The sequence below is a fragment of the Lactuca saligna genome, chromosome 3 (assembly GCF_052625555.1).
Source record: "Lactuca saligna cultivar CGN05327 chromosome 3, ASM5262555v1, whole genome shotgun sequence".
Lineage (NCBI taxonomy): Eukaryota > Viridiplantae > Streptophyta > Magnoliopsida > Asterales > Asteraceae > Lactuca > Lactuca saligna.
In genome coordinates, this window is record NC_136419.1 from 144,286,588 (window position 1) to 144,309,073 (window position 22,486).

General features: G+C 36.7%; 1 protein-coding gene across 1 annotated transcript; it reads right to left on the minus strand.

Annotated features, from left to right (window-relative positions):
• Positions 1–20,778: 20,778 nt before the first annotated feature.
• Positions 20,779–21,635, minus strand: LOC145036053 (secreted RxLR effector protein 161-like). Its single transcript, XM_078984536.1, has 2 exons — positions 21,016–21,635; positions 20,779–20,905 (listed from the first exon to the last, which is right to left on the minus strand). Exons 1-2 carry the CDS (start codon positions 21,633–21,635, stop codon positions 20,779–20,781), a joined length of 747 nt encoding a protein of 248 aa, XP_078840662.1.
• Between the last annotated feature and the right edge of the window lie 851 nt (positions 21,636–22,486).

The following is a 22,486-nucleotide window of genomic DNA, read 5'->3' on the forward strand; positions in this document are numbered from 1 at the left end:
CCAAAACGATGACAAGCCACACACAGTTTCCGTTTTGACACATTTACGCATAACATACATATATATAGTCATAGTCATCCATCTACACATTAGTCACTTTTAAATACCCCTACATAACATAAGAGACAATAGCATTAATCAAAGGAAGCCACAGGAATATATATATATATATATATATATATATATATATATATATATATATGCATAAAAAGAATACCACATATGAGTGGCTAAAAGGATAGATCTTATAATCAATTTTTCATTTCTATTTAAAAAAGAATAGTTGTGCAAATCTACGAAAATCTCAACCTGGCAAGCGACTTAAACTGAGTAAACTACCACTACGAAGACCATAAAGCGAAAATTGCGAGCAACATTCATATAAAATACAAAATCCAAAAAAAACATAAATCAAAAAGCATTTTACCTTTGGATTATTCTTGCTTTTAATGGGGAGTAATCTTTAAAACTCCAGTGGAGCTCTACATTTTTAACCCTTAAATGCACAAAAAATCACTCATCATCAAAGATTATTAAAGGGAAAATGACTCTTGAGGGTAATTAACTTTTGCGTTTGTACTCATTTGGTCCCTTTCCTTTTTTTGTATTCAATATACCATCGAACTTGTTGTTTGTGTTCACCATAACCTTTTTGACCGGCTTTTGACATGTGATAGTCGGTCAAAGTGTTATGGTGAACACCAACAACAAGTTCGATGGTATATTGAGTACAAAAAAAAAGTAAAGGGACCAAATGAGAACAAATGCAACAGTTGGTTACCCTCCTGATTCATTTTCCCTTTACTCATTTACAACAAATCTCACATCATCTCCTACTGGTATTAATGACTATGAGATCCATTCTTGATTCTCTTCAAAACATAACCCACGAAAGAACATTACTCATACATGTACAACTTTGTAATGCACTTGAATATTTATTAAATGAATCTTGACTAAGTAGGCGCATTTCATGACTACATTTACATTTCCAATCAAATGATTTATCGTATCATGGATTCTAGACAAGTCTACAAACGAGTGGAATCACAAGTGTTGTGATTGTTGAGTTTACGTAGCTTTAAGATCGAACTCATAGGATAAGATACAACATCAATATATACAACATTATGGTGACGTGTCTACAAAAGCAGCATGATATTGTACATATTGATGTTGTATCTTATCCCATGAGTTCGATCTTAAAGCTAAGTAAACTAAAAAATCACAACACTTGTGATTCCACTCATTTGTAGACTTGTCTAGAATCCATGATACGATAAATCATTTGATTGGAAATGTAAATGTAGTCATGAAATGCACCTGCTTAGTCAAGATTCCCCTAATAAATATTCAAGTGCATTACAAGGTTGTACATGTATGAATAATATCCTTTCGTAGGTTATGTTTTGAAGAGAAGCAAGAATGAATCTCATAAAGTCATTAATATCAGTAAGAGATGACGTGAGATTTGTTGTAAATGAGTAAAGAGAAAATGAATCAGGAGGGTAATCAACTATTGCATTTGTTCTCATTTGGTCCCTTTTTTTTCTACTCAATATACCATCGAACTTGTTGTTTGTGTTCACCATAATCCTTTGACCGATTATCACAGGTCAAAAGCTGGTCAAAAGGGTTATGGTGAACACAAACAAATAGTTCGATGGTATATTGAATACAAAAAAAAAGGACAAAATGAGTACAAACGCAAAAGTTAATTACCCTCAAGAGTCATTTTCCCATTATTAAATGGTTAAAAGAAAGCATGTCAAAAAGAAGATCTATCAACTCTTAACAGTTGTGAATAACATGTTAAAACATGAAAAGTTATATTCATTATGTTTTTCTCATGTATGTGTAATTGGTTATCTAATCTCAAACTTTTTAGATTTATTGCACATATGCCTCTTTTCACCTTGAGAACCTCTCTTCGCTGCAGAATCAACCTTTTGCCTCACATTCACTTCAGCACGGACCAATGTTCATTTTCAATACACTTACCATGTTTCACTTTAGTAGAAGCATGGATGTTGGATCAGTTAAGATGATCAAGTTGCTTTGAGGCATCATCAACTATAAAAATGATAACCACCATTAAAATTCAAATAAAATAAATCATATGTTTATAAATTATGGTTTAAAAAAAACTATTAACACATCATGCCTTTAGAGAGGTACCTGTATAAAATGTATGTATGTATTCAAGAATGTCATTGACCATTTCACGTTGTCATATGAAACTCTCTGCACATTTGTTGCATCCCTTCACTTGAAATCAACATTCGAGTTATAAACTATACAAATGTTAAGAGGAGAAACTCTATTACAACTATTTATAGGCAATTTATATTGTCTAATGATGGGGAGGGTTTTATCACGACTATTTGTGGGCAATTTATAATGTTTAATAATGAGAGTTCTTTATAGTATAATTAATATTTCTTTGGCATCCGTGGTACAAATAATTTTAGTTATTTAAATCAATAACTAGGAAAGAAGCCCGGGCTTTACCTCATGATGGTTTTTTTCTTACCAGGACATTGTACTTTGGAAAACCCAAAGCAATAACAAATTTGCAACCAAAACGTTAAACACAAAAGAGTGCAACTTTTGTGGTACCACTCCCTCTAGCCTTAACTGAAACCGATAAAACACCAACGGTGATATAAACGTGTATAGGCCGGAAGCATCTACGTGTCAACAGGTGGCAAGTAAAGCTTCAGTGAAGGAAACATCGAGAAGGAGAAAAGGGAAAAAAATATTAAATAAAATCAACCAAACAAAAAAAGAAAAAAAAATCTACCAATCAGAGCACAGAACTATAAGGGGATTTCTCTTTTATTATATTTATCATTTTGCATAATAACTTTTTTAAAAATAATCTTAAGAGTACGTTTATTTAAACTGAAGTTTACCAGCATAAATCTAAACTGAAGTTTACCAACGTAAACTGTCAAAAATATCGAAGTTTTTTACGTTTGGTTTAAAATACTTAATTTATGATTAATAGTTCTAGATTTATTAAAAGTTTAAAACAAATGAAAATTATGTCCACACGTTTCTTGTGTAAATCAAATATGGTCCTTTATAATTATGTTATTTAAAGTTCTTTTTATGAACTTAGGATATCAGTGGTGATTTTGGTAAAAGCGTACGATGACAAATATTGTTTCTGTTTTGTAGCTTTACTAAGCATATGATTATGAGTATCGTTTTTGTTTTGCATTCTTGGATTCAAATGATGACAAATAGGAGTCCTACCATATAATAATTATGCTTAAACGACTATATGTGACAGATGAAGCATTACCCGGTTTAACCGTACAAGACTTTTTTTTTTTTTTTTTTTTAATATTTTAGAAAAAATTTTAAAAATTCTCAATTCTTTTTTTAAATAAAAAAGCTCAAAAAACCCAATAGTTCATTGAATTAGCCCATTATAACCTTTTCAACCAATGACCATCCCACACGGCATACCATCTATACGCATGTGATGATGAGGAAACCGATGTGGCATATACTACTGACTTGTTCCATTTTAATGAAAAAAAAAAAAAGTAAATTACTCGAATAGTTCCTATGGTTTGTGGTAATTTGTAGATTTGGTCCCTAATTTACTTTTTTAACTCGGAAGGTCCCTACTGTTTGTTTTTGTTACGCGTTTGGTCCCTTCTATTTGTTTTTGTTACGCGCTTGGTACCTGTCTTACCTAAAAAAACTATTATTTGAATATGGAAAAATGATGGGATAGGTAGGGTAAGGTGAAGAGAGTAGGGTTGAGAGTGTGTTTATTTAAATAAATTAAAAAATCAGGTGCAAAATAGTCTTTTTAGGTAAGACAGGGACCGAACGTGTAACAAAAACAAACAATAGGGACCTTCCGAGTTAAAAAAATAAATTAAGAATCAAACGTGCAAATTACCCTAAACCATAGGGACCATTCGTGTAATTTACTCAAAAAAAAAAATGAATTTTTTAAGGGAATGAGGTGAAAGAGTTTCAAACTCGAGTCTCGCTAGATAACTAGGACCAAAATACCACTTGGACTACAAGCAATTTACGATATATTTCCTTACTAAACTATATAACTATTAAAAGTGCAACACTTTTTTTTAAATGAAGGCCGCAGTATGAGAACTTGCGCCTTCTATCAAGACAAACAAACCCACTTACCAGTTGAGCTATGGAGGTTCCCTCGATTTGTTGATTCTCCATTTTTATTAATATATAAAACTCTAAAGATTTAAATACAATTATATTACTATCTATATTATTATTTTAATTAATATTATGTTATTATTAAAAAAGCTATGAAATATATTATTTTTAAAATTATTTTAGTAATATTATTAAATTAACACATGTATAAATGCTTTATAAATGTGTATTTATATGCATAAAAATATATTTATATCTAAAAATACGTGTATATAATAAATACATAAAAACAATAATTTATATGTTTTTATACCTTAAAAAACAAGTTTTTTAACGTTTTCTTTAGTATATACATAATTAAATCTTCAAAATTCCATACATTAAATGAAATGTTTGATTCCATACATTAAATGAAATGGAGAAGGAATAAAAAGAAGAAACCTAGGGATGAGCAAACGGACCGAACCGGTCCGGCGGTTCTACCGGTTCTTGTCGTGTCTTCAAATGTAGGAACCGGTTCTAAAAAAAAAGCATTATACGGTTCCGGTTTTTGCCGGTTCTACCGGTTCCGGTTATATCGGTTCCGGTTCCTACCAGTTTCCGGTTCCAAAAATCCAGAAAAATAACGTCCCGATCCCAGCCCGACCGGTTCCATCGGGATTCGGTTCCGGTGCTGGTTCCGATTCCGGTACCGGTTCCGGCCGGTTCCCCGGTCCATATGCTCATCCCTAAACAAACCTATATAGGGCAACAGGTAAATGGGATGCTTTCCCTTGGAAATGGTGTAGGTTCAATGTAACACCGTGAAATTTTAAAACAATTTTTCATTTTAATTTAATAAAAATAATCAAATCACAATTCTCATAAACGTGTATCAATTGTTTTTACATAACATAAGTGCAAATCAAAATCCCCAGAATCTCAAAACATCTCCACCATAAGTGTGTACTGATCATACTGGTGCCTTCCTACGATCACCACTGGTACCTGAAACACATAGCGCAAACGGTAAGAAATAATGCTTAGCGAGTTCCCCAAAATACCACGTACAACACGTATTTTCCAGGCCATAGCTCTATGGGATCTTCCGATCCAGGTGTCTCAGGGGACTTCCATCCCATAACTTTGTTGACCTTCCGGTCCATATCATCATACTCATATAATAACATACTACATATAAAACATACATCACATTTTCATCATCCACATAAGACCTTCCGGGTACATATAATCACCCCATCGGGTATGGCATAGTGAGAAGACTCACCTTGAAGATGTCGGATAATCACTCGCGCTCAAATCTCCGACCTAACTTCCTCCTATAGCATAAATACATCTCTAATTAATACCTTCCTGACTTAATTTAGCCAATGCCCTTAAGTCAACACAAGTCAACTCTAGTTAACGTTGGTTAGTGACCACCCCCTTTGACCCAACTTGTCGAGTCAGGTACTGACTCAGCGAGTTCAGACGTGAACTCAAGTCCCCTAAATCCCCCTCTGACTCACTGAGTCACTCTCCCAACTCGGCGAGTCATCAACTGTGTGAGTCACGAGACAACCCGGTCCGACTCGTTGAGTCTGCTCATGGACTAGGCAAATTCATTCCATGCTCGAACTCAAAAGGCCTTCTGAGGTCAGATCTAGGTACCAATTCCCCATGGGACCTCTCATACTCCAAATACAAGCTAATCAAGGCATGAAGAAACCCTAGATTTGACTATATCAACAAAAACACGAGAATAAGCTCTGAGTAATACCTCAAATAACTTCCTCTGCCCAAATGAAAGTAGATCCAAGCTCTCCAACTCTCCTAGCTTGACATTCCTCTTCCTTTCTTGCTAAAACACACAAGGATGATTAACAGTGGCCTCTTTTCTCACTCACAAGGACTCTCAGATGCTCTGGTGCTCTCAAGGATGAAAGTAGCCGCAATGAAGGGTTATAAGGTCCTCTAAATAGGTCTCAGACCCGGGAAATTAGGGTTTTAGTCGCCAGCATGGACTCGTCGAGTCCCCTCACCGACTCATCGAGTCCACTCATTAATCCAGTCATCACCATGCGACCCTACTCGACGAGTCTAGGCATTAACTCGTCAAGTCTTTCTCTCTCTCTCCCTCTCTCTCTCTCTCTTAGACTCCAAAAATAAATGATAAGAATAATACCTGCAATCCCGGATGTTACAATTCTCCCCCACTAGAATCAGACTTCACCCTTGAAGTCTCGCTCTACAAACAATTATGGATATTGCTCCCGCATCTCTAACTCCAGCTCCTAAGTCAGCTCGGACCCTCTCCGATGTTGCCACTGGACCTGCACCAGGGACACCTCCTTGTTCCTCAGAACCTTGATTCTCTTATATAGGATCGCAATCGGCCTCACAACATAGTTCAGGCTCGTGTCCACCTGAATGTCCTCTAATGGAACCACTACTGACTTATCGGCAATACACTTCCTCAACTGAGACACGTGGAAGGTATCATGAATCTGACTCAGCTCGGCAGGTAGCTCCAAACAATACACTACTCTGCCCACCCTAGCTATCACCCTGAATGGACCGATATATCGAGGCCCCAACTTGCCTCTCTTTCTTAATCGAATCACACCTTTCCAAGGTGATACCTTCAGGAGAACGAAATCACCAACCTGAAACTCGAGCTCTGAGCGACGCCTATCCGCGTAGCTCTTCTGGCGACTCTGAGCCATCAGCAACCTCTGCCTGACCTGCTGAATCTGCTCAGTCGTCTAGAGTAATATCTCCGTACTACCCATCACACATTGTCCTACCTCTCCGCAACAAATAAGAGTCTGACACCTCCTTCCATACAACAGCTCGAAGGAAGGCATACCAATGCTTGAATGGTGGCTGTTGTTATAGGAAAACTCAGCCAAAGGCATATACGTGGCCCAACTTCCTCCAAAGTCTAATACATATGCCCGAAGCATGTCCTCGAGTGTCTAGATAGTCCGCTCACTCTAACCATCGGTATGAGGGTGATAAGCAATGCTGAAATGCAGCCTCGTACCCAAATCCTGATGAAACTTCTTCCAGAACCTGGAAGTAAAACGTACATCTCGATCTGACACAATCGAAATCGGCACCCCATGCCGAGACACCACTTCCCTCACATATATTTCTGCCAACTTCTTTACTGAAGAACTCTCACTGATAGCAAGGATGTGAGCACTTTTCCTCAATCGATCCATAATCACCCAAATTGCATCGACACCCCTTGGGGTTCTTGGCAGTTTGGTTATGAAATCCATAGAAATTTGTTCCTACTTCCACTAGGGAACCTCAAGTGGCTGCAATTTACCATGCGGATGCTGGTGCTCGGCCTTAACCTGACAACAGGTCAAGCACCTCTCTACAACCCATACAACATCTCTCTTCATACAAGGCCACCAATAGTCTCTCTTCAGATCCAAATACATTTTAGTGGCCCCGAGATGGATCAAGAATCTCGATCTATACGCCTCCTCCATCAAAACACTGTGTGCCACGCCAATAAACGACACCTAGATCCGACCATGAAAAGTCATAAGCCCTCGGCTATCAGTCACAAACTCAGATACCTGCCCAATCACTCGCTCCTTCTTGCAGTTCTCTGGTCTCACAGCCTCTGCCTGAGCCTCACGAATTGTACCGAACACTAGAGTCATCACGGTCATTCTCTTACACATACCTCGTATCAGAACACTCTCTGTCCTCCGACTTAGGGCATCGGCTACCACATTCGCCTTACCCGAGTGGTACATGATCTCACAATCGTAATCCTTCATCACATCTAGCCATCTCCTCTGCCACATATTTAGGTTGAGCTAATCCATCAAATACTTCAGACTCTTGTGGTCCGTGTAAATGGTACACCAAACCCCTTATAAATAGTGGCGCCAGATCTTGAGAGCGAACACTACCGCTCCCATCTCCATATCGTGAGTGGGATACCTTGCATCATGAGGCTTCAGATGCCTTGATGCATATGCTATCATATGCCTTCTCTACATTAACACCACACCTAACCCTGATATCGATGCATCGCAGTATACCACAAAATCCTCAACTCCCTCTGGAAGGGATAACACCGGGGCTTCGCACAACTTCCAGCGAAGAGTCTCAAACGAGGTCTGCTGCTCCGGACTCCATGAAAAAGCAACACCCTTCCGGGTCAACCTAGTGAGTGGCAATGCAATCTTGGAGAAATCCTGAATGAATCTCTGATAATAACCAGCCAACCCTAGAAAACTTCTGATCTCCGTGGCGGAGCTCGACACTTCCCAACTCATCACCGCCTCAACCTTGGCCGGGTCGACCAATATCCCATTTTGATTAACAAGATGCCCCAAGAATTGGACCTCTCGTAACCAAAAATCACACTTGGAGAATTTGGCATAAATCCTCTCCGACCTCAATACCCTGAGGATCTCCTTCAAACGCTTCTTATGTTGTTCTCAGGATCTAAAATACACTAGAATATCATCAATAAACACGATCACCGATCGATCCAACATCGGCCCACATACTATGTTCACGAGATCCATGAACATTGTTGGTGCATTGGTGAGCCTAAAAGGCATCACCACAAACTCATAGTGCCCATATCGCGTCCTGAACGCTGTCTTCTGGATATTCTCATCACGCACCCTCATCTGGTGATATCCAGACCTTAAGTCTATCTTGGTAAACCAAGATGCCCCCTAAAGCTGATCGAACAAATCATCAATCCTCGGCAGCGGATAATGGTTCTTGACCGTTAACTTGTTCAACTCCCGATAGTCGATGCACATCCGGTGCGAACCATCCTTTTTATTGACAAAAAGGATTGATGCTCCCCAAGGCGAGCTGCTCGGTCAAATAAACCCTTTCCCCAACAGCTCCTGAAGCTGTGAGGATAACTCCTGCATCTCTGGCGGTGCAAGGCGATAAGACGCCTTAGTGATAGGTGCTTCCCCCGGAACCAAATCAATGCGAAACTCCACCTACCTCTCGGGAGGTATAATCGGCAACTCCTCGGGAAATACATCCGGAAACTTACGCACTATCGGAACATCATCAACTAAACTTGGCCTTCCCGCGGCCTCCCGGGTATGCATCACATAAGCTACGAACCCCTTGCACCCCTGCTGTAAACTCTGCCTCGCTCTGGCAGCCGAACAGAACGCTGACCCACTTCGAGTTCCCTTGCCATAGACTGTCAGCACTCCCCCACTAGGATCTCGAATCATCACCGATTGCTGCTCGCAGTCTATCACAGCCCCAAATCGGCTGAACAAATCCATGCCCACGATGACACATACGTCCCCTATCGCAATCATGACCAGATCTATCGGATACCCAACGCTAAAAATCTCAAGCACACACCCTTGAATCACATCCGTGGCATACACTGCTCGCTCGTTAGCTATAGAAACTCATAGAGGTCGACTCATCACCTCCCGCTGGATACTAATGTGTCTGCTGAACGCTAATGAAACAAATGACTGACTCGCACCCGAGTCAAACAACACCAAAGCAGGTACAGAATTCACAAGGAAAGTACCTACGCATATCATAATATAAACATAAGATCTCATCATAAACAAATAATAACAAAATACATACCAGCCATGACGTCGAGTGTTGCATGGACCTCCTCCGCTGTCAACTGGAAGGCTCTCCCGCGAGCCTTCAGTGCCTCGGCCTTCACTGGCCGAACCTCAGTAGCGTGCATGGAAACAGGGGCAGATCCGAAGACCTCGTCCTTCCTCGACCTTCTTGTAAAAGTGTATAATTTTCCCAAGTGTAACTATCATTATCAAAATATAGTTTATACATTAATGTTTAAGTGAAGTAATCACCAAATAAATGTAAAGGGTAAATTAACGTGGTACTGTAGTGTTGTATTATAGTAACTACTGCTATACTAACTACCTTAAACCGGATTTATATCAAGATATTATGTGATTAATTGTACTATACTATCGACTATGAACACGACAATGTAAGTCATCAAAGATATGACATTTGGCACCCAAAGACCTGCAGGTCCCACTGTAGTTAGCAACAAGGTGTAGGATAGTCAATCCAGTATAGATCTATATGCAAACTCACGCTCTCCCTCCAGGAGATTCTAGTTACAACTCAGGCCATGACAATGAAGACATGCTCCGATACAGTGGATCACACGTATGTTATAGTATGCTTGTATATGTAATGTATGTACTTGTGTAATGAATGTATTGTTTCTCATAATAGTATCATTGTATAGGTTCTCATCATAGTATAGTTATATAGGTTCTCATCATAGTATAGTTGTATAGTTCTCATAATAGTAAGTAGTGACTCATGAATGAACCGACTCTTTATATGCTTCATTGGACTAGAAGTAGTAAGTAGTATAACCCTAAACTATACCTATTATAGTTTACTAGTAGACTTGTTTGTATGACTGAATTTACTGAACTGAGATAAAAGTCTTTACATCTATAGATATATACATAATATATAACTAAGGATTCAACGACACTCGGATAAACAACCGGGTACTTGAAGTCCACAACCAAGCGAGGAATAGGAAGTAAAGTGAGTTATCGGTCTTAAGTCCTTCAAACCTTATTTATATAACTATATATGTAGTAGACATGGTTTTAACAATACATAAGTTTAAAAACTATAAAGGAAAGGTTTAGTATACAAAAGTGAATTTGATAAAGAGTTTGGCATGTAAAATAGTTTGATAAGCAGTTTGAAGTCATTGGTTTAGTAAAACAATTTAAAGTATGGAAAGTCCATTTGTATGCTAGTTATTAATCACATGTGATTGATCAATAACTAAAATGATTCAACTTGTATTCACCCATAAAAGCATTTAAATACATTCAAAAACAATTAAAAGGTTAATTAAGGGGTATGAACTCACCTATAGTGAGTGGATTGTACGAAAGTGTTTGACAAGGTGCTAGGTGTCAAATGGAGACTTAAACACACACACAATGATCCTAATTAACATATAATTAAACATATATGTATCCAATCAATCATTTTATAACTAATTAACCAAGTTAAGACACCCTAGGACATGGAAACACTTTGATTTAAGTGTTATAGGTACCAAAGGGTTGTATCTAAAGGTTTTATGGCATGGCATAGGAGTTTATGGCCCAAGAACTACTCCTTATGGAGTTTACGGCCCATGGTCATTTCCCCATGAGTTTATGGCTGTAAACTCATGGTACTAAGTGCCATTTGGTGTTTTGAGGTCTTATAAGTCAAGATTGAGCATCCATTGATCAAGTCCAAGCATTAGGAAGCATTAGGGGCACAATATCACCACATGATAGATTTTACAGCCTAAGGACCATTTCCTTATGTGTTTGTGGCCTTAAACTCTTATGGGGACATGTTTTCTTTGATTTTTAAGGTCCTAAACACTTCAAGGAAGGATCAAGACTAGCATCCAAGGCTTAGGAAGGGACTAGGGTTCATTTAACTCCATTTATAAGGGTTTGCGGACCAAGAACATCCCTTGGCCATAAACACCTTCAATCATGTGTTTCTTGGTGTTTTCTAAGTGTAAAAAAGTTCATTCTAAGCACACAATAAGCTAGGGCAAGTGTACTTACAAGATAGAAGCTTGATTGGGTGTTTAAGGTCCAAGAACACTAGTATGTGTTCTTGGTGTTTTGAAGAACACTTGAAGATCTAAGTGAAAATCAATAATGAATGGATGAAATGATGTATAACAACTAGATGTTAGGTTATAACAACAAATCAAGTTAAGAAACACTTACGTTTTCGGAAGATCGGGTGAAGAATGGGATGCTACTTGAGAGAGAATGGCAAGTGTTCTTGAGTGTGGAAGTTGAGAAATGAAAGAATGGAGACTAAACTCATGCCTAAGGCATGAGTTTGCGGCCTTATGGGAGTTCACGGCCCAAACTCCCTTTGTTTGGTCGTGAACACCTAACTAAGGTATTGGTTGTTCCATTGTTACCCCGATATCCTATAAACTACTTCCTTTTATCCGTTCGCTTCAAGAATAATTATTAAAAATACTCAAACGGACTTTAAACCGACTAAAAATTAGCAAAAACGTATTTAACTTTTAATTGAAGTGCTTGACTGTAGGGTTTGTACGGAGGAAAATTTCGGGTTGTCACAGATACTCATATATGATAGTAAAGGAGATAAATCAAAGAAAGGTTGTAGTCGAAGTGGTTAGTTGGTTGCATTAGAACAGGGAAGGCCTGAGTTCGAAACCCCTTTCTTTCATTAAAAAATTGGTTTTTTCATTATTAAGCAATAATCTGACGTGGTATGACATGTCATCGATGTTGGGTTTTGAGCATTCTAACACTCCTAAGTGTACATGCAACCCTAAATACCTTGGATCTATGTTTTCTCTATTATACATACAAATATGAACATCCAAGGTATTATCCTAATCTAGCATACAAAAATATCAATATAACAAGATAGAATACATACCTCTTTAATGGTGCTTGTCTTCATGAAGCTTGAGTGCTTAGTGCCCCAAGTGTGAGACCTCAAATGGTTCACACAACACCAAATACACTTGGAATAACTTGAGAGAATTCTACACTTCATAAAATCGGCTAGCCCTCTCTAGAATAATCTAGTGGCCGATTTTGGGAAGAATAATATCTTTATATAGTGTTACAATTAGGGTAAACCCTAATTGTCATGACTTTCCATTTCCTTGGATCCATGGGTTCAAATACACCATGGAGCATCCAAGGAGCATCATATGGGTTTTGGCCCAACTAGATAATCCATGGAGCATTAGCCCACTATACAAGTATGGATGATTTACACAATCAACCCATATACTTAATTAGTCTTCTTTTGATCACTTAATTAATCCTAGATTAATTCTTGATCAATACTAATTAAATAATATTATTATTCTTATTATTAATATACTAGAACTTATAATATATTAATAACCATAAATGTCTTATTTCTCTCATTATAGTCTATCCAAGTGCATGATGCCATGCAACCCAAATGGACCATGCCAGGTCGGGTCAAGTCTTACCAATTATAGTTATGGACTTAGACATTAATCCAATAGTCTCCCACTTGGATAAGTCTAAAACTATTATTGCGTATGACTTCAGGAACCAACTGGCAATCGTAGCTCTCAAAAGCTTCTGTCGAACTCTGACCTTGTAGATGAACTCTGATCTTGTCAATGACTTGTCCATTAGATAAGGGATCATATATTCCTCCATTCTAGATATCATATGGACTGAGACATGGATTATAATCATTCTCTCTGTCCATTTGTTGTTTCCCAATTTCCGATTTATGACGACTGACTAATTGAACAAATCAAATCAGTCCTGGCCCGACCGAGCACTTCCATTTGTCATCATCAAATCATCGAGGGGCCCACAGATATCGCTTTTATCCCGAAGGTAAAAGGAATGGATAAACTTCGACTCATATGGCTTGTTCTACTACTTGTTGAATCATACACAAAGACACGTTTTATAACATCGAGTTACCAATGCGTTTCGTGTAATCAATGTACTATCAACTCATAGTAACAACTCATATCTCTAGGTTTGAAGAATATAAGATATTATCGTCTCATGATCACTCGTGATAAAACCCATGAAGTGATTCCAATGAGCGCGGGTTGAATCCAATACTTAGAACTTATGAGCACTCATGAGTGTTGTAGCCCTTTGTCCAACATCTTAGACCTCTACAAGCCAACCCATGACAGTCTTAATTCATATCTACTTCCAACATATGACCGACTGTGGATGGTTTGAATAACTTAGTCATTCCGGAAGAATAACCTAGTTTATTCGGGAAGTCAAAACATGCAAAGTGAAACACAATAATAATTGAATCCAATATGGTCTTAGAACTTATGAATATAAATAAAACACCTTTTATTTATCACCATATGATTACACATTATTCATTGTATACTGTTTCAGCTATCAACATTATTCTTGAATTTAAAACAATAGTTGTCCCATGCTCCAAGCATGCACACTATGTTTTCTAAACACTAGTCATGCCATACACCAAGTATGCATACTATGTTTGTCTATGATCTTTACTTTGTGAACTAGATCAATTGAACATAACTTCAATGATTCTCTTTTCACACTCCCAAATCCTTACTGCAAATGCAAGAATTCCAAATTCATGTCATTTACTGAAATCTGTTAGATTCTAAACTTATATGCATCGATCCTCTTGTAATGATTATGCACAAAGTCAGAAAGACTTAACAACAATCATTACAGAGCATTCCAAAGGAGATCAAGTCCTTGGAACCATCCTTCTTGCATTAAGTTTCCTTAATCTTACACAGATTGAAAATTCTAACTTTGAAACATTTCCAGATTCCATTTCGACTATCACTTCTGAACAAGAGTTGCCTCCTTACAGATTATGTCAATATGGTCCTTCCAGAATTATCACTATACTTCCAATTGTCCTTGAGCAACCAATCTTTGGTAAACCTTAGATTGTCCTCGACAATTGTTTAATCCTTTTAGTCATATCCAGTTCTAAACCTTTTCCCTTTTTAATGCCCTAGCATTTGGAAAATTTTAGAAAGGATGAATATAGCACATGTAATCGATCCTATATCCGAAGTATATGGGACACGATTCATGATGTCTCACATAAAGACTAAACCAGTCTTTTGCTATAACATTTCCATTTCTATTTGCCAAGTTCTCATAATTCAGATTATGAAAAGGGATGCCGTAATCATAATCGAATTTAAGAACGCAAATAATGGACCCATATACATAATTTCCTTATGTTGAGCCATTCCAACATGAAATTCATATATATTCTTGACTAAATGATTAAAACCTCACGATCTAAGCTTATAGATTTGAGATGAAGTGTAATTTCCTCTCCCTTAATTATAGCAAAACAACTTTTTCTTAATTGAAACCTTTTTGTTTTCTATAATTAACATTGCTAGCTTGCAATACTTATCGTAATTATCATGCTCCCACTAACATGATGATCATTAGCATAACACTTATGCTCCCACTAGCTTTGACATATACTTAGAAAGCTCGACTTTTATAAATCAATACTTTATTGACTTTGTTACCAAAGTTCATATTTCTGATACTAGATTGTTTTGATAAGACTTTATCAAAAACATACACCTTCCCTTAGATAGCTCATGGGTGTGTCAAAACAATTTTAAGAACTATGAAAAGGGATGCCGTAATCATAGTCTTGATCGTTTTGACCTTTGCCATTTCTCACAAGTCCAAGTTAGTGTGCCGGTAAACCACACACGCTCCACTAACGACTTTGAGAATGCAAATATCACAATTGCTATCTAACTAAAATCTACTTAGTCAAAGTGTTTCCTCACCATCATTTTCATGAATCGGAGAGAAACCTTATGACACTTAGATTTAATGGTGTATGAGTTCCTACCCATATGAATTTGTCAAAACCATAATCACAAGACAAGGATAATGACAAATCCAAAACCATATGGATTGAACTTAATCTTAATTTCTTGCCACCTGGCAGCTCAAGGGCCTACCATTGCTTCCAAGTTGTTGTGCAACACATTGAGAACTCTAAGAACTCATATGAAAAGCCAACTTTAACTAGAATGGGCACAGAATATGTCAACACGATAGGTTATAAACCTCAAGTCGTGTGCTAGTGAAGAACTTCAGGTTTTATTCTTGATTAGTTCTTGAGACTTTCAAGACCTTTAAGACTCCCATTGTCCTCTTGACCTATAAGACTCCCTTGTCAAACATCCAAGAGATAGTGTGGATTCTAACCAAGACAAACACTTCACACAATTGGCCTAAGTTGGTCTTTGTTTTATCCAAAACATCACAACTTACCAATTTCAAATGTACAAGAGTAGAAAACTTTTACTCTTACATTTGATAAGTGTTCTTAAACCTTCTTTAAGACATGTCACTCATATTACAATCTTGGAGTATGACTCTAAGACTTGTATTGGAACGAAGTATGACTCATCTTCTTGATTTAACCATTTCAACAATTTCAAGATCCCTTCTTCTTAGTCATAAGAATGCACTAAGACTTCCTTAGAGAACTAATTTTGATATGGTTTCTTAATCATTGAGATGATCACAAAGCTGATACTAAAGTACTCTCCCATCTTTCCAGATTTGAGAAACTTTTATCCTTCTGCCTAATTTGATTCTTCTTATCCGCTCTGCTATGCATTGAAACCTTTTCCAATGTCTCAGAGTTACACTTAAGTTTGTAAGTATAATCATATTTACTGAGCTTTAGTAAACTATGACGAATAGCCTTACATCTTTTGTGGTGGACTTAATCAGTGCACATGACTATGTACTTGATCCCTTAGTCCATTACTTGACTCACACATCCATGTGAACAAGTAATTAGTCTTAATTTTTCCAATACTTGAAAGTTCTCATTCATCATGCTATACAACTTGCATGATTCCAAGTCTCGGTCCAATTGAGACTTTGGATGATGAGAATCTTTCCTTGTTTGGTAAATTTAGACATTACCACAAATGAAAGAATCAATTTCATATTTCCACTCTTGCTATTAATGGAATCATATAAGCAACAATTTTTCCTCAAATGCCATTGTAAGGATATTTTAAAAATAAATAAAATCAAAATTTTTCTTTTATTTTAAAACTATGCGGAAAAACTTATCCTTACAACCCATATGAAAACTTGTTGTTATCTATTCCTAAGCAATATCTCATAACTCCTAAGAATTAGCTCAAGAATCCGATCTTCAAACTACGCGATAGAAATCCATCTACGCGATCAGATTCAACATATTCTTTCTTTAAGTTTCTTCACTTTTCTTTGATTCTTAAAACATCACCATGTGACCCAGTCACATCATGCATCAAGAATCTCAGAATAGAAACTTAACAGAGTTAGAGTAGTGGACTTTACCTGAAGTAGAGTCAACCTTATTGACTTTAACACCCTTAGGTAAATTTGGCAGCTTCGCAAATAATGACCCTTTCTTTAGCAATATAAACATATGGACCCTTTGATAATGGTACACGAGACTATCACAGACTTAGCTTTTCTCTTTACCATTTGTTCAACCGAGTTGACTATGGCCGATCCCTTTCCATTGGGAAGAGAATGCTTTTTTTGTATTTCCAGTGTCACCATTGTCAATGTCCATAAAGTTTCAGGAAGTTGATCTTAACAATAGATAAGATCATTAAGGGTCTTGTCATAGTCTATTTCATAGGTGTCCCAAAGGAACTCACTATGTGACTTAGAAAGTGATTGAACCACCAACTTTCTCAAGACTTTGACACCCAACTCTCCCGGCTTGTCAATGTGTGACTACATCTCCAAGATGTGATCACACCTAGACCTTGCCTTGCCATTAGGGCTTGAGTGACCTTAAACTTTTTAAGAACTTGTGGGGTAGGGAGAATAATTGGAGGAGGAGAAAGAAGTATGATATCCATGGGACATCATCTTCATTAGGAATGCTTGTTTCAAGAGATTTGGGAAGATCATAAATGTCTAAACCAGACATGTTATGGGAGATATTCAAGATAGTTGATCTTTGAGTCCTTAATATGACACCCAATATGAAAATATTAAGGCTAGGACCCAACAGACTATTTTATAACTTAGAAGAGGTATGCCGTAATCCAAGCTATAAAACAATTTGAAGGTAGGTGAATGACGATTCACCAATTTCCACCAAGATAAACGAAATGTATTATTAGGTTTTAATTGGTTTTGAAACTCCTAGATCTTTTGAGATTCATTGAACTGTTCAATGGCATGTTTCAATCTCGAGTGTGCCCTTCAGGTTTTGTGACTGGGATGCCGAGGATCACAAAACAAGGTGTGAAGTAACCATGCAAATTACTTGGTACCCTTAAGTGTTTATCCCTCAATCGATGTGCCGGTTAACCACACACGCTCCATCGATACTATGATAAACATTAAGTTACCCTTTGCCTACCTTGTTAAATACGAGTTAGTGTGCCGGTTAACCACACACGCTCCACTAACCGACTTAAACAAAGTGCAAAGTGTAATTTTATGGGTTAGCACCTTATTCACATTTTCCTAAGTAACTAAGATTGGGTATTTATAAGAGTTTAGTTACTTAGTATTTATCATTAATACTTTTAATGAAGGGAGAATTAAAGTCATGTCAAACCCGTTCGGCTAACGACCCTCCACCAGTCAAGCAAGCGGTGGGTGAGAGTGGACACCCATTAAGTTGCCATTTTATAGGCAACAACCTTATACCCACCTTATAGACCGGCTTCGTGAATGAGGCGTACTAGCGGTAAGACCGACTTTACTCTTATACATATAAATATTATTAACTTATAATATTATAAAGTATAAGGGTTGAATTTTAACTTTTAAAATTCTAAGGGCTAACTTGGAATTAAAGTATTCATAAGAGAAAACTTTACAAATTCCAAAACTTGAGGGCAAGTTTTGAAACTATTCAAAACTAATTAATTCCATAACTTATGTATTTAAAGTAGTTTTAATCCAAAAAACTCTTCAAGTTCCATAACTTGTGGACAAATTATGGAAGACTTTAAACTAATAAAGAATTAACCTTTTCTTTATTTTATAACTTATGGAATTAATTACGGTTACATATTTTATTTATTTATTTATTAATGAAGTGACTCTTGAACCTCCATAACTTAAGGACAAGACTCTTCATCTTTTGTAACCATTGCCAACTTTTATGAATTTTTATGAAACTTAAATGTGACTTTTCATATAACTTGAGGACAAGTTACAAAAACACATTTTAGAATCAACTCTTAGATTAATTTGGATTGAAAACAACTTTTTCACTCAACTTTTCTATTAATCTAAGCAACTCATAAGAACAAGATAATTCAAATCAAACTTTTTCATGTAATTAGTCTAACCTTTAAACTAATACAAAACATGAATCTATTGACAATTATCTTTGAAAATGGATTAGCATGAACATTACCACATTAAAAACAAGTTTATAAGTTCAAAACAACTTAGGGTAATGTTCCTAGTCCATTTCTAGCCAAAAACCTCGAAGATATGCTGTCTGGGGTCCAACTCGTCGAGTGTATGAACACAACTCGGCGAGTTGGATGCATTTTGCCTTGGAATCGTCGAGTCCCTTCATGGACTCGGCGAGTCAGCTGGGCTGACAGCATCAAAACTCGATTTTTCAGCTTCTATTGCAGGTATAACAAGAAAACAAGCCTAGACTCTGATACCACTGTTGGGTTTTGAGCATTCTAACACTCCTAAGTGTACATGAAACCCTAAATACCTTGGATCTATGTTTTCTCTATTATACATACAAATATGAACATCCAAGGTATTATCCTAATCTAGCATACAAAAATATCAATATAACAAGATATAATACATACCTCTTTAATGGTGCTTGTCTTCATGAAGCTTGAGTGCTTAGTGCCCCAAGTGTGACACCTCAAATGGTTCACACAACACCAAATACACTTGGAATAACTTGAGAGAATTCTACACTTCATAAAATCGGCTAGCCCTCTCTAGAATAATCTAGTGGCTGATTTTGGGAAGAATAATATCTTTATATAGTGTTACAATTAGGGTAAACCCTAATTGTCATGACTTTCCATTTCCTTAGATCCATGGGTTCAAATACACCATGGAGCATCCAAGGAGCATCATATGGGTTTTGGCTCAACTAGATAATCCATGGAGCATTAGCCCACTATACAAGTATGGATGATTTACACAATCAACCCATATACTTAATTAGTCTTCTTTTGATCACTTAATTAATCCTAGATTAATTCTTGATCAATACTAATTAAATAATATTATTATTCTTATTATTAATATACTAGAACTTATAATATATTAATAACCATAAGTGTCTTATTTCTCTCATTATAGTCTATCCAAGTGCATGATGCCATGCAACCCAAATGGACCATGCCGGGTCGGGTCAAGTCTTACCAATTATAGTTATGGACTTAGACATTAATCCAACAATCGACACATCATCACATGCGTTTAGATGACATGCCATGTGGCATGGTTTGACCCATTGAACAGGGAAGTCCCGAGTTCGAAACCCCCTTCTCTCATTAGAAAATTGGCTTTTTCATTATTAAGCAATAATCTGATATGACATGTCATGTCATCCATCATCACATGTTGTAGCATGCTTCTAGGGACATCCTAACTAGGATAAAGTTTCAAAAATATACCTTTCCCTCAAGCACCAAGCATGAACTAACAAAAATATTCGCTAAAATCTGCACAATATTAACAAAGCAAAAATATTTTTGGATTTTTGAGTTTTTGAACGAAAATAAAAAAAATAAGAAAATCTTTTTGACATTTTTGAATTTTGAAAGAGAAAAATAAAAATGAAAATCTTTTTGTTGTTCTTGATTTTTGGAATGAAAGACAAAAGAAATATGTACCTAACTAGCAAAAATTTGAAATAATAACAAAAGTAACGAAGATTTTATCAAACCATTGTGCATGATATCGAAAGTGAAGCATGTCGAAGCATTGACTATGAATAATAACCGTTGAATCATGAAAAATAATCGTTGAATTAACATCTTTCCTCCACTTTGGCTTGTCATCCTAACAAAGTATGTCCAGGAACAGAATTTGCATCCAGCATTCCTAAGCCATTAAGAATTCTCACAAAAGATTTTTCATCTAATGGTTTTGTAAAGACATCATCAAGCCGATCAGTTTTCCATCTTCAACATGATCTTTGATAAAATGGTAACGAAGAGCAATGTGTTTTGTTTTCGAATGTTGCACAAGGTTATGGCAGATGTGAATGGCACTTTGTGAGTCACAATATAACGGAATTTTCTTCATGTTGATTGCATAATCACGCAGTTGACTTTGTATCCTTATGATTTGTGAAGTGCAAGCTGCAACAGCAACATATTCAGTTTCTGCTGTTGAAATAGAAACACAGGTTTGCTTTTTCGATTGCCAGCCTACGAGCTTCCCATCCAATAGTTGACATCCACCACTTGTGCTTTTGCGATCAAGATTACAACCTCCCGAATCAGCATCTAAGAATGCTTGTATGAAAAAGCATGTCTTCGTAGGATACCACAGTCCTAACGAAGTTGTTCCTATGAGATAGCGAAATATATTCTTGAGTGCAGTTAAATGAGGTTCCCTGGGATTCGATTGGTACCTAGCACAATTACACATAGAAAACATAATATCAGGTCTACATGTTGTGAGGTAAAGTAATGAACCTATCATGCTTCGATATAGTATGAGATCAACAGTTGGTTTATCCATTGAAGGATTAAGCCTTGTCCCAATTGCCATCGGTACTCTTAACTTTGTGCTATTCGTCATTCCAAACTTTTCAAGCAGATTTCTTGTATATTTCTCTTGATTGATAAATATTCCTTCTTTGCTTTGACGAATATTTAATCCCATAAAGTTGTTTATCTTCGCCATCATGCTCATCTCAAATTGGATTTTTATCAGATTTTTGAATTCTCTTGACAAAGCAGGGTCAGTAGAACCAAAAATAATATCATCGACATGAATTTGAACAAGCATGAGATGATTCCCAACTTTCTTTCAAAAGAAAGTGGGATCAACTGATCCTTGTTTAATTTTGATTGCTTTAAGAAATTGTTAAGAGTTACATACGAGGCTCTTGGTGCTTGTTTTAACCCATAAACAAATTTATCTAAAATATAACAATGATCATGGAATTCTTCGTTTATAAAACCTGGGAGTTGTTCAACATACACCGCCTCTTCGGGTTCAACATTGAGAAACGCAAACTTAACATCCATCTGGTAGACAGAAGAAAAGTTTCTTCATAGTCTGTACCTTCTTGTTGCGAATAACCTTTAACTACAAGCCTAGCTTTGTTTCGAAAAATATTAGCATCTTTATCTGTTTTATTTTTAAAGATTCATTTTAAGCCCACAATTGAAACATATTATGGTTTGGTACTTAATCTCCAGACCTTGTTTCTTTCAAATTCAGCAAGCTCATATTGCATAGCAACAACCGAATAAGGATGTTCCATAGCAGCGTGGACTAATTTATGTTCAATTTTCGAAATAAAAACATTGAACATGCAAAATTTATGGTTTACATTAAGTAGCTCATTCTTTGAATGAGGTTGAGATTATGTTAACACTCCATCATGAGGATCACCAAGAACTTGTTCCTTTGGATGACTTCGAGTCTATCTATCCATTGGAGGATATCTAGGATCAAAGTCCATAGGTGCATCTTCGAACATTTCTTCAGTTTTAGATCCTTCGCGTACATTTGACAAATTATTATTA

Coding starts and splice junctions, on each gene's coding strand:
- LOC145036053 (XM_078984536.1), bottom strand. CDS start 21,635: ATGGCGAAGATAAACAACTTTATGGGATTAAATATTCGTCAAAGCAAA. Junction 20,906..21,015: donor ATCAACATGAAGAAAATTCC/GTTATATTGTGA, acceptor ATCATGTTGAAG/ATGGAAAACTGATCGGCTTG.